Here is a 14,150-nt window from a genome sequence, read left to right as displayed (position 1 = left end):
TGTAGTTTATGGGAGCCCACTGCAGCTCCACTGCAGCCTACACTGTCACCGGCAACTCTTGGCAGCCCAGCTGCAGGTTGAGCTGTTGTTCACCATCTTATCTGTAGAGGGCACAGTGTCACTGGCCCTAATGTGGGATCCGAACCGGGGCTCTGCTGCTCAGAGCTGGCGTCCCAAGCCAACTCTTAACCAACGCACCACTTGTCCCACCCCTAAATTTTATATGGAAGAGCAAAGGCCCAAGAATAAGAAGATAGAAGGATAGGCCCTAATACATATCCAGATTTATTACAAAGCTATAGTAATTAATACAGTGTATTAATAGAGTGGTATTGACATGGGTATGGACATTTTAGACGACTCAGTAGAAAAAGTACTGACTGTTAAATAAACAGTGCTTGCATTATTGGTTATCTATAGAGAAAAAATAAAATTTATCTTACTGTGTCAGGAGTCCCCAAGACTACACTCAGGCCAAATAAGTTTTTAGAAAGATTTGCAGAACTCAACAAAGCTGTTATACTCATGGTTACAGTGAAAGGATACAGATTAAACTTAGCAAATGGAAAAGGAAATGGGCAAAGTCCAGGAGAGACCAGGCACAACATGTGCAAAGTAAGGAAGCTCACCCAGCTCTTGGAGTCCAGGGTTTTTATGGGGTCAGTCACAGGCATGCAGTGTCTGTGTGACTGACCTTAGCCACTCAGTCTCCAACCCACCAGAGATCTAAATAATAACCTCGTAAACCTGGGCCTCAGGTATACAAAAACAAACATTCGCCATAAGTCGTATTGTTAGCATAAACTATCTCTGTCATATTAATACAGTGTGGTCCAAGGCCTCAGCATACTGAAATACTTTTATCAGGCAGGATCTTCCAAGGGCTCAGTGGTTATCTCCAGGGAGACAGTCAAAGGCCAGTCCTGAAAACAGGCCTTTCTTTGGAATGTGCTGGGCTTGAGCAACCTGAGCCTGCTGAGTCAACCCTTACTGCACATTTACAAAGGAAATGTCAAGGGTATTTGAATAAAGTACAAAAAAGATAAAGATGACTTAAGCTAACTTTTTAATGCCTCATTTGTAAAATGCTTTGCAAAGAAATTTTGTATCTACTAAATGTTTAGGGAATGTCAGATATGGAGGATGGCCAGTCTATTTGGAATATATCATTATTAGTGTATGGTACTACAAGTGATATAAAAAATAGGCCTAATAATTGTTAGCATGTGTGTAATCCTCTCTTCAATGAAGTGGAAAGATCTCTTTTTTATTATCAATCTTTACATTGTTCCTGTAATATTGGGCTGTGCATTGTACCTCAATCTCATGTGATAATAGCAAAAGCATCATTATAAGAAGTATTTATAATTCCAATTTACTCCATCAGAAGTGCCTTAAGTTAGTATGGGAATTGTGATATCTATGTAATCAATTATCCCACTAAAGAAGTGACCAAGACTAAGAAGGTTCAGCATTACATGGGTAATGGAAGCCATATCACAGAGTGCAAAAAGGAACTCTGGTGAGAAAATGTAGGCAATGGGTATAGACATTTATTTAAGATGGTTGCAAGTGAAGGACAAGAGGGAATTAGCAACTAATGGGAAATACTTTTACTCCCCTCAGTTAGAAATGTATTTACCATTACAGGAGTTCCCCCTTATCTATGGGAGATATATTTCAAGACCCCCAGGGGATACCTGAAACTGGATAGTACTGAACCCTATATATACTATGTTTTTTCCTATACATACATACCTATGATAAAGTTTAATTTACAAATTAGGCACAACACCAGATAACAGAACAATTATAACAATGTACTATAATAAAACACGTGAATGTGGTCTCTCAAAATACTGTATTGTACTCACCCTTCTTGTGATGATGTGAGGCAATACAATGCCTACGTGATGTGATGAAGTGAGGTGAATGACTATTTTCAGACCATGGTTGGCCATGGGTAACTGAAACAAAGGAAAGTGAAACCGTGGATAAGAGGGGACTATTGTACATACCTTTTAACTCATGCTTCCCTCTCATTTCTACCTCTGCCTCTGCCAATCCCATATCTATTATTGAATTCTGACAAGCCTTGAAATTCTGCCAGGCCTCTTGAAAACATTTTTTTTCCATTCCTTTTGTCAAGTCCTTATCAGTTGCCTAAACTCTGACCTTCCAACTATTGGGTTGTCGGAAAGGTCATGACGCATGTTTGTGACAGATGGCACTAGTTCATTTTTGGAAGTACTGTAGTCATTTGCATCTATGTTATTGCTATGTCATTTGACAACTGACAGTTCTAGTTTCATTCTTAAAAAAATTGAACAATTTGGTTGAGTTTTGGAGATTTAACAAGTTGAAGATGGAAGACCAAACTGTGCATTTTTGCCATATTTTACTGTTTTACTTCCATAAAGGGAAGAATGCGAGTCAACCTTGTGAAAAGTTGCATAAAGTTTACGGTGACAATGCTCTCCAAGAACGTCAGTGCCAACGATGGTTCACAAAATTCTGTGCTGGTGATTTTGATCTCAATGACGCTCCTCAGTCAGAGAGGCCCACCAAGGTTGATGACAAAATAAAGGCATTGATCGAGTCACGACACAAGAGATTGCAGAAACATTGAATATCTATCATTCAAGCGTTCACGACCATGTGAAGAAGCTGGGATACTAAGCAAGCTCGATATTTGGGTTCTGAATGAACTCAAAGAAGTTCATTTGACAGTGCATATAAACATCTGTAATATGCTCATTAAATGTGAGGAAAACGACCCTTTTTTGAAGCGGCTGATAACTGGTGATGAGAAGTGGGTTGTTTACAACAATGTGGTGCTCAAATGGTCTTGGTCCCGACGTGATGATTCTCCTCAAACGGCATCAAAAGCAGACATTCATCAGAGGAAGGTTATGCTTTTGGTGTGGTGGGATTTTAAAGGTGTCGTGTTTTTCGAGCTCCTACCAAGGAATCAATCAATTCGAATATGTGCTATTACCAGAAATGTCCAGAGCTTGTTAATTGTAAAGGAGTTGTGTTCCATTGTGACAAAGCGAGACCACACACAAGTTTGATTACCCATCAAAAATTATTGGAGCTTGGATGGGATGTGTTGCCACACCCACCATACTCGCCTGACCTTGCACCAGCAGACTTCCACTTGTTTCACTTTCTTCAAAACTCCTTGCGTGGTATAATGTTCAATTCAGATGAGGCTGTAAATCAGTGCTTTGTTCAGTGTTTTGCAAATACAGACAGGTCCTTCTATGAATGAGGAATTATGAAGCTCACTGAAAGATGGCAAAAGGTTATTGAACAAAACGGGCCATGTATCATTGATCTTTGTTATTTATGTAAATAAATGAATTTTGAAAAACAGACAAAATACGTCGACTTTTCTGACAACCCAATAATTTCTCAGCTTTCCCTCTCTAAACTGTCTTGTGCATTTTTTTTTTGCAGATTAGCCATGAACAGCACTTTTATAACATCACTTATGTTAGAAACAAAACAAAAAAGATTTCAAAAGCTTTCAGCTATTTACAGGATCAGTGGGGGGAGAGAAAAGGGGAGCTGACTTTCAATGTATGATGATTTCTGTGGTGTAAGCACCATGACAGATTTCACGCTATGGACATGTTGTCAACTAGCTCTCACAAAATTCTTGAAAATTTAGCAATCAGCTCTTACAAGCCAGTATAAAGCTCCCACATACCACTTATCCATGGTGCACACCAAACATTGGGCTTGGCATTCAAGGCCAATCAAATCACACTGCATAGCTTGTCGTTTCCTGAATAGACCAAGCTATTTCTACCTTCTGGTGTCATGCTCTGTTGCTCCCACTGCCCAGAATGTGCTTCCTGTACGCCCCTTTGCCCTCTCCCACTATGCACAATTACTCATTTTTCAACTCAACCTTCACGAAAAACTGCCCCCTGAAAAAACTGATCAGTTACTCCTTTGTGTTCCTGTTTCTCTATGAAGACCTTGAAATATTCTTTGCTATTGCTTTAATGTGGTCTCTCCCTACTAGATTGTAGGCTAGAGATCCTGGGCTCTGAATTCCAAGTGTGAAATCCACGGCCTGGCATTTAGAAGGTGTTAACAATCATTTGTTGACCCATAAGTGGATAAATAATATGTTCCCAAAGAGTGGTGTCTATTATTATCTTACTATATTTCTCTGGTAAGTCAGGCTGATGTAGGTGGCTACACTCAAGCTGGGCCCTAAGGAATGGGCATTCCAGAAAAAGGGAATTGCATTTCTTTCCCTTTATTGGATAATGGATTGCTTTATAAATGTGTTATTACTTGTTCTCTTGCAGTGGCTTGGAAATATTTGGAGGAAGTCTAGAAATGTGATAATTAACTTAGAGCTAAAAAGTGCTTTTTGAGGAAATAATCCCATTTTTGAAAACATATCTAGTGTCTGGTGCTGATTTATTTTATTATTATTATATTATTATTATTATTATTATTATTATTATTATTATTATTATTATTATTTAAGTACTGTTCCATTTTGAACAGCAGTAGTATGTTTGAACATACCTGGTAGGAATTTAGTGAACTTCACAGAGAGGTTTACTTCCCTGGAGCAAAAATTGTTCTTTTGTTGTATAATTAAGGGATAATCACTTTTGCTTTGTAATACATAATTGGATTAAAGTTATTCAAGAAAAGCTCAAATGATATTATGGTGAAAATTGGAAACATGATTTAATTTATTTTATTTTATTTTATTTTTTTTAAGATTTTTATTGGGGAATTGGGGGAGGGGAACAGACAAGTTGCTGTCCTTTTGTTCTTCAGTCTAGTTGTGGAGGACGTCGCTTCACTGGCCCATGTTGGTATTATCATTGCGTTCTTCTTGGATGAGGCAGGGTCGCCGGCCAATGGACCAACGATCACAGTAGCTTATGGCCGCTCACTGCAGCCCCGCTGCAGCCTACGCCGTCGCTGGTGACTCACCACAGACCAGCTCCAGGTCGAGCTGTTGTTCACCATCTTAGTTGTCGAGGGCACAGCATCACTGGCCCTCATATGTGGGATCCGAACCGGGGCCCTGCTGCTCAGAGCTGGCATCCCAAGCCAACTCCTAACCAACGCACCACTCGGCCGGCCCATGATTCCATTTATTAAGCAAACCATAATATTGAACTATTCCCCTTAAAAGTGTGAGTTAATTTATTACAGTCTTATTACCTTATTGTTGTTGTCTATAGAAGACTCAGGGAAACAAGATAATTCAGAGGCAAATAGTGTTAACTCTTTCCTTTTAACTGTAATCTCTTGAGGTATGATTTCAAACTCATATGTACATACATATACATGGATATACATACATTATATATGTATATAAATACACACACAATCTCTGCCAGACCCACATATATTATTGAATTCTGTCTACTCTTGTACAAGGACCTCTTGAAAACATCTTTCCATACCTTTCGTCAAGTCCTTATCAAGGTGCCTGATCCCCCGCCTTCCAACTCATTTCTCACCTTTCATCGCTTTCCCTTCTCTAAACTATTGTGTGCATTTTTATAAATAACGCTCCCCTCGTATCACTCTTATGTCTCTCTGTGTGTATACACATACAAAAAAGGTGGGTGAGTTTTGGGGCCAAATCTAGTTTGGTTATGAGGGCTCAAAATTTTTTTTCACTTCTAGAATATGTTAAACTTCCAATTTGACCTCTGAAACCATCAGCCGGTGCCAGATGTATCATGGTTTTATTTTATTTTGCTTTGTTGTAATTCATTAAACACACTGTGCTTAGGTGCTAGGGATTCGGGGCAGAGATCACGGTTGTCCTTCGATACCCTACTTTTCTTCCATATTAGAATTTTAGCTTAGGCACATGATTGCCCAGAATAGATCACTGTATTTCAATTCTTTATGAGGAGCCTTGATAAATTACCGCTGCGTTAAAATGGGATGCCAAGGCCTCCACCTTCAGAAAATCAGTTGTCTTCACTTTATTCAAAAGAAAATTCTGGAAGCCCGTGTGGAAATGCCTTATTATTGAAGTTTCAATAGTGCTGGTTATAAATCCAACCTCGACAGTTCTCAAAACTGTACGAAGAATTGCTTAAGTATGAGATGGGAGTTTCCTCAGAAGGTTTTATTTAAGGTAGAACCAATCGGTAGCAGCGCGCCCGCCACACCTGAAGGCGGGCCTCCCAGGCCGGCCGAGCCGGGGCAAGCTGCCCAGAGACTCGCCGGCCACACGGCGGCCTCCACCTGCGCTCCCGCCGGGCCCACCTCCCGCCTCCTCCCCGCACCCCGGGTCTGAGTCCCTCCCGGCTCCGAGCCCCGTGGGGGCGGACATGGACCCGGCTGGGCGCACCGCAGGTCGCTGGGCTGCGGTGAGGGGGCCGCTGCTCTGGGCGGCCGCGGCCGCGAAGGGGCTTCGGGAAGACGTGAGGGGCACGGCGGGCAGGCCCTGGAGGGGCCTGTCGGGGACCCCGAGGCAGGAGGGGCCTAGGGAGGAGGAGGCGGCGGCCGGACACGAGCTCCGTGAGTACCAGGACGAGGTCGGAGCAGCAGGCGGGGTCGGAGCGGGCTGGGCCGGGGGCGCTCGTCCCGGAAGCGCCGGTGCAGCGCCCACCCGAGGGCACGCGGCTCCCGGGAAGGAAGAGGGCTGGAGGCCGCCCGCCCCACCGCGCCGCCTGGGGGCTGGCTGTCAACGTGGGACTCCACCCACGTTTTGGTTGCGTTCCTCCAGTGGGTTTTATTTCAGGGTAAACCTATACTGTGGGTGGAAGGAAAGGGTTACTCTTCCAAGGTAAGGAAGAGGATTCTTGTAGAAATGATTAAGCCCTTTTGCAAACAAGGGAAGAGTTCTCTGTGTTATCTCCTACGTCCTGACTCATGCGCTCTGATTTATTGTGTGACTACAAAACAGTCACTTAATCTTTCTGCACTTAAGTTTTTTAAAACAATGAACGGATCATCTATGCCTGGGGAATAATTTATAGTATAAATGGAGGCGCGCTGTTGAAGAGTCTTCAAAAGTTGAGAATGTTCCTCTGTGGTCCTTTGAAGTCTCCTTTATGTGATTTGCAAATATCTTCCTCCAGTCTGTAGCTTGGCTTTTTATTCTCTTGGTAGTGCTTTTCACACAGCAAAGTTTTAACCTTTGATGAAGTACAGTTTTATCGTTGTTTTCTTTTATGGTCGGTCGTGTCGTTGGTATCATGTGTAACAGCTCTTCGCCTAGTCCCAGCTTATGAAATTTTTCTCGTGTGTTTTCTTCCAAAATTTTTGTAGTTTTGTTTTACATTTATATCTATGATCCATTTTGAGTTCATTTTTGCATGACGTATGAAGTTTACCTCAAGGTTCATGATTTTTTAAATTTGGCTATCCAGTTATTCAAATATTTATTGAAATGATTATCCTTTCTTTATTAAGTCCTTCAAAACTTGGTCAAAAATCAATAGGCCATATTTGCGAGGGTTTATTTCCAGACTATTTTATTCCATTAATCTATGTATCTCTTTGTCACTACCATGTTGTATTGATTATTGTAGATTTATAATAAAATTAAGTAGTGATGACTCCAACTTTATTCTTTGTTTTCATATTTGTTTTGGTTATTCTTGTTCCTTTGCCTATCCAAATAAATTTTAGAATTAACTTGCCTATGGCTACAAAATATCCGTGTGGTATTTGATTGAATTGCATTAAATCTGTAGGTCAATTTGGGGAGAACTGACATTTGACTATGTTAAGTCTTTCTATTCATGGACATAATGTATTTTTCATTTAGATATTCTTTGATTTCTTTCATCAGCATTTAGTATCTTTTTGGCATAAAGAAACTGTACATATTTTGTTGGGTTTATACTTAAATTTAAAAAAAAACTATTGTAAATAGTATTGTTTTTCACATTTTGGCTTCCATTTGTTGATCGACAGTTTATAGAAATATGATTGATTTTTATGTGTTGACTTTGTGTCCTGCAACCTTGCTAAATTCACTTATTCTAGAATTATTTTGTACATTCCTTTGCATTTTTTATAGAGATAGTCAAGTTGTTTACAACTAGACTACAGACAGTTTGATTTCTTGCCAATATGTATGCCTTCTTATTTACTTTTACTGCTTTATTGCACTGGCTAGGACATTCAGCACAATGTTTAAAAGGTGTTTAAAAGGAGGAGTGAGAGTAGACATCTCTTAGGGGCAAAGAAAGTGTCCAGGTTTTTATGAATAAGTATGATGTTAGCTGCTCAGTATTTTGTAGATGCCCTTTATCAGGTTGAGAAAGTTCCCTTCTGTGCCCAGGACAGAAAGGCCTTGATTTGTCCTGGGACATACCAAACAGAGACCAGGACCTGGAACTAGAACTTCCTTTCCATTGGATTAATACATAGGGCAAGGAGCTGGGGTCAGGAAAGGGAGCTGAGACAAGTCCAGTGTAACTGACAGAATGCATTAGCTAAAGCATATGACAGAGTGGCAGTTTGGATCTCCACTTTAGCAGTCCCCTCTCCTGCTGACTCCTTGGACACATGCAGTGATTGAAAGCTTGGGGTTTGGATTCTGGCCATCTGGGACAATTCTATCATTTATTATCTTTAAGACATGAGCAAGTGGTTTGACTTTTCTAAGTCTCAGTTTACTTACCTGTGAGATGGGGGTGATAATGCCTACTTTGTCAGGTTATTAATTTTATAAAAATCCTGAGGTACTCAAACATTTGGTTATCAAGCCGAGGAGAGGAGCCAGTAAAAGAGACTGAGAAGCAACCAGAGGCCTAAGAGAAGCCTGGGGAAGAACACGTTACATGGAGAGTATGGTCTCCTGTGTCAGATCTGCACGTGACAAAGAAGTGATGACTGGATTTTGGCAAATCTTGATCTTGACCTTGAAAAGAGCAATTTTCAGTGGAGTGATGGGAACAATGTCTGATTAGCAGAGATTGGGATGAGACTGTGAGATGAAGAAGTGGGGACAGCAATTATAGAACACTTACACATCTGGGAATAACAGGAGGTTGTGAAATGCAGTGGCAGTTGGAAAGGAATGTGAAGTTAAGGGATAAGTTTATTGGTTTTTTAAACTAAAGGTATAGCATCTCTATATATTTTGGAGTGAATAATTAAATGATGCAAAGGAGAAAAGGAGATAATTTCTAGGAAACTGATATATGAAATACTTGAAAAGATGAGAAGGGATGGGATCCAGCCCTCAAGTGCAGGGGATGGCCTTGGGTAGGCACAGGGATGGATGCTTCATTGATTTTAACAGTAATAAAAGCAGGGAGGGTAGGTATAAATGTAGGTTGGTGGATAGACTTAGTGGTGGGAAGACGTGTGTCTGATTGCTTCTGCTTTCTCTGTGCAATGTTATAAAATGAGAATTAGATGATGGTAACAGTGGACACTAAGGTAAATGAGTAGATTAGGATATTTGAAGAGAAAGAAAGGGTCATGAAGTTTTGGAGAATGGAAGACTAGGGAAATGTAGTAGGATTTCTGTGCTGAGATTCTACTTGTGGGTAAGAATTTAGGAATATTTTAGTTATGTGTAGCATATTAGTATACGTATCAGTCAGGATAGACTAGCTTTTCCTGCAGCAACAAATAACCCCTAAATCTGAGTGACTGAATATAGTAAAGAGATACACTTTTGCGCATATAGCATATCTTACATGTTTTGGTGAGGGTCTGCTAAAACCTAGTCTCTCAGGAACCCATGTGTCAAGAACTATAAAGGGGCTGAGATTTTACTCTACTTGCAAGCTAACAAGTTAGCCTATCATGGTAACATAGATGCTGGTGGAAGACACCTCAGGATCAGATACAAAGGATTTTATTACAGCAGTAGCAGTAGCCAGAGGGTCAGTGTTCTCCAGGCCCTAGTTCCTGCAGAGAGAGACAAAAAGCACCAAGTATTACAGAAGTGATACCTGCACATGCAGTGGGTTGTGCTGCAGAAGAACCTTGACTTAGGAAACCCAAATATTTTGTAATGGACAGTAAGCATGCTTTACTCTCACTGTCTTTCAGTTTGTTATCAAAGCTGCCCCTTGCTTCAGAGGAAGACATTATCCCTGTCTTTCAACACAGTTCATTATGCAGACATCCTTGAAACGATAGTCCAGGACAAAGGCAATCAGTGCTTCTGCTTATAAAGTGTGAGAAATGCAAGCAACCCATGGAGATTGTCCCCCAATACCATGCTGATGGAGGCACCGCCATCTTGTGACTTGTATTAGTCTGCTAGGACTGCCATAACAAACTACCACAGACTGGGTGGCTTAAACAACAAAAATCTATCTCACAGTTCTTGAGGCTGGAAGTCCAAGATTAAGATGTCAGCAGGATTAGTTTCTTCTGAGGCCTCTCTCCTTGGCTTGTAGATGGCCCTCTTCTCCCTGTGTCCTTATATAGTCTTTCCCTTGTGTGTCTATATCCAAATTTCCTCTCTTATAAGGATACCAGTCATATTGGATTAGGGCTTATCTTAATGACTTCATTTTAACTTAATGACATCTTTGAAGAACCTATCTCCAAATACAGCTACAATTTTGAGGTACTGGTGGTTAGGACTTACTTCAAAATATGAATTTTGAGGGGACACAGTTCAGTCATAACATCCCTACATTTAAACACATTTCTTCCAGGATTGAGAAGATAGGGGAAGAGAGACCTGGAAGGTGACACAGGGGCTTTTCACTGACTCAGTCCCATAGTGACACATCATCACTTCTGCTCTCAGTCCATTGGACATACCTCACCTAACTGCATCTAGGCTGGGATGTGTACTTACCCATGTGCTCAGAAAGGAGAGGAGAACCAGATATTGATAAACACTAGTGGTGTGTACCACAGCATGGTTGTGTGTTTTTCTACAGTACCATTTTAGCTCTTCAGGTATAAAACTGGAGGAGATAGCAGTTGAATTTAACTTCAGAATTAGGATTCTGACCAACTAGTCTGATGAGGGAAGAGAGTGGTGAGGGAAGTAAAGGTGTTTGCATGGAAGTGATTTCAAAGATGGACTATGTATGGGATCTAAACTGGGTAAGGAGGGAAATAAGGACATAAGGGATAAATACTATGACAAGATGGTGAGAACAGTAGATTGGAGGACTTGACAAGGTTGCAGAATTTCTGGACTAGGAGAACTTGAGTAAGTGAGCTGAATGGATGAGAGATGGTGTTCAGAGAGTAGGATTCTTGAAGATGTCAAAGGTAGTATCATTTTTGAAGATGACCCTGAAATTGGGTGGCTGAGGTCAGGTGGAGGAAAAGATTGTTAGAGGCAAGGGAGTCAGGGAACTGAGAGACCAAGGTGTTGGATTAATCATCTCCATGGATGTTGAAGTCATAAAGTGGTAACAAGAGTCAGGGTAGAAAGGAGAGGGATCCAGGTGACAGAAACAATGAATGTTTATATCAGCCACGAAGATACTCCCTGGTCTTTGATGGGACTTGATGGCGTTCTAAAGAGTCTTTGGCAGATACTAGGGAAACTAGTTGGTGACACATCTCAAAACCTCTCTTAGGGTCCTTTCCTTTTGGAGATGGTCTGTTGCTGATTTCACATCATGACAATTCTGACTTTATCCCCCAGTGTTGAGGTTGTCCCTATGAGCCCCCCAGCTCCCCTACATGGCAAAAATAAAATAAAATAACAAACAGGAGAACCAATTCTGGGTGGTGAACACACAATGCAATATATAGATGATGTATTATAGAAATGCACACCTGAAACCTAAATAATTTTACTAACCAATGTCACCCAATAAATTTAATAAAGATAAAACAACAACAAACAGCCAGACAAACAACCCTCAATAAGTCCTGGAATCTTCCTTATGCTAGTTAATAATACCTGTCATCTGAATGTGTATATGTGTGTGATATTTAATGTTTATAGTAGGTATGAATCTACTTTTATGTCCTTTCATATAAATGAGAATAAAACACATCCATCCCTTTTAGCCTTTGTATACATTTATCTGATGTGCTGCATTTTAAGGGTTTGTTTGCAGGCCTGGCATCTGCACAGGGTTCTGTAGACAACAATTTTATCTCTGTATGGAGCATTTGGGCTCCTCCCTGTCTAATCTTGTACAAACATTTTACAAATAAGGTCCCCTGGGAAGCCCCTGGCCACCCTCCGACCTCCTAGCGCCAGATACTACATTGCTGACTTCAGGGTGGTCCTCTGGAATAATGCTGTGTTTGGGACTAGGAATATTTTGGAGGGTGTGAAAACACTTGTAGAGCGAGGAGAAAGTGGAATCTTAACACTAAGCTTTAGAAAATACTGAAGCAAAGTTCCCATGTCCAGAGTGGCAGAATGAGAAAGGCTCAAGGCTGTTCTTTTAAGTTTTTAGATTGAAAAGGTTTATCAAATGAGGTTTGGTTTCTCTTCATCCCCCTTAAATCCCCTCAGTTGTGCTTGCTTTCTTTCTTTCAGTACTGCCAAATGAGAGAAACTTCCAGAATGCTGCTAAAAGCAATAATTTGGATGTTATGGAGAAGCTGTTTGAAAAGAAGGTGAACATTAATGCTGTGAACAATGTGAGTAGAAGTCGCAAATGTCACGGTGACTACTGTAAGGGTGTCCTTGGGTTTACACCGGTCAGCCGAAATAAACATAAAAATAATTGTGCTGTATGAGATGAGGGAGATCTCCTTTGCTGGTATTCCAGAGTATTACACTAAAGGTGAAAATTAAGCTCTGGAAGAGGCTCTGGGTGTTTCAATTTATCTTATCACAAGGGATGTGCACAGAGTCTTTATGTACACCTGTGCAAGGTCTGTGGGTGTGCAGTAAAGGCAACTGTCAAGGTTATGGGCCTGGACTTGGTCCTGGATTATAGCCTGTGGATCACTTTGGCCTCATACATACTAAGAAGGCAGAACTACATACTAAGAAGTCAGAACATCTTTTGCTGCACAATCTGGGTGGTTTTCTATTGAGTGATGTCCTTTGTGGTTGGTTCTTCCAAATTTAACATTTAAAGGAGAATATGGGTTTTCAGTTTTCTGCTTTTGCAATTTAGTGCATTTGCATTTTGAGCAGTGGGGCCCTTTCTGAAACTGGGCTCTTACTTGTTCTTCAAGTGCCTGGGGTTTGGGGAAGAAGTCCACTTCCAGAATAGGAATTCCCTGCTGCTTGGTTTTGTGGGGATTTCCTGACAGCCCCTCAAAGCGGGGTTATTAAAGTGAACAGGTTGGGGCTGTGTCAGTTGCTTAGGACAGATTGTGGAGTGGTTCAAGATGAGGATGGCAGAAGTAGATTTAACACTAAATGAAACAGAAGCATTAGGGCCCTAACTTTTATAGGCCCCTTCTATGGCACTTGGAGGGTTCTAGCAATGTGTTCCCATGGTAATAGGATTTTGTAAAACCTGAAAAAGAGAGAAATTTTAACTGTAATCAGTTACGTTCTCTGACTCTGGCTTTAAAGATGGTTCCCTAAAGAGTATAGACCTCAGATTCTATAAAATCTGGATCTGTCCCAGGCAGTGAGGTCAGAAACTGAAGTCATGCATCATGACCGTGGAAGGGTGTTTAGCAGTTGTGCATGTGTGTATGTGAGGGGGTATGTGTTTATGCGTATGTGGAAATTTATGTGTCTATGTGTATATTTTATACAGTATATGTGTGTGTGTGTGATGTGTTATGGATGTATATAATATTCATTGTTTATACATATCCTAGGAAGAGTGGAAAAATTGCAAAATTTTGCAGCATAACAATTTTAGGAACAAAAAAAGGAAAAATAATGAAAGGAATCAAGGAAGGAAGGGAGAGAAAAGAAAAAAGTAAAAAAGGATCTTTGAAGGTAATATCTAGATTAATTGTTGAATAAGTATAGAAATAATCAGTTTTCCAAGTAGCAGGAAATAGGCTCTTCAATATATTTTTATAACCATTAATAAAATTTCACATACAACTTTCTGATATTTTAAACCCTGTTTTTATATTAAAGTACTTGGAGAGAGAGCACAACCTAAACCGCTTTAACTTACAGTCAGTATGGCAAGTTATTACAAGCTCCTGATGAACTGTATTGTTCTTTCTAATGACATCTTTTTTAGGCCTGTTTACAGCAAATTGTTGAGATGGTTACTTCTAGAGTTTGTTGACTTAAGAAATGTCTAGGGGGC

At 40.5% G+C, this 14,150-nt stretch overlaps 1 protein-coding gene across 2 annotated transcripts in view; it reads left to right on the top strand.

The window, feature by feature from the left end:
* Nucleotides 1-416: 416 nt before the first annotated feature.
* The window catches only part of ANKDD1B (ankyrin repeat and death domain containing 1B), a 57,743-nt gene continuing 44,009 nt past the window's right edge, over nt 417-14,150 (top strand). Inside the window, exons 1-2 of one of the 2 annotated variants that reach the window (XM_019641087.1) lie at nt 417-758; nt 12,452-12,555. In XM_019641087.1, coding sequence (XP_019496632.1) covers nt 12,508-12,555 — 48 coding nt within the window. In that variant the 5' untranslated portion in view covers nt 417-758; nt 12,452-12,507. Of the gene's footprint in view, nt 759-6,208; nt 6,529-12,451; nt 12,556-14,150 lie in introns of those variants that run through there. The other variant, XM_019641086.1, reaches the window with a different exon arrangement.

This window comes from Hipposideros armiger, unplaced genomic scaffold (assembly GCF_001890085.2).
Source record: "Hipposideros armiger isolate ML-2016 unplaced genomic scaffold, ASM189008v1 scaffold_55, whole genome shotgun sequence".
Taxonomy (NCBI): Eukaryota; Metazoa; Chordata; class Mammalia; order Chiroptera; family Hipposideridae; genus Hipposideros; species Hipposideros armiger.
Note: the sequence above shows the minus strand (reverse complement) of the source record. Positions and strands in the feature narration are given on the sequence as shown.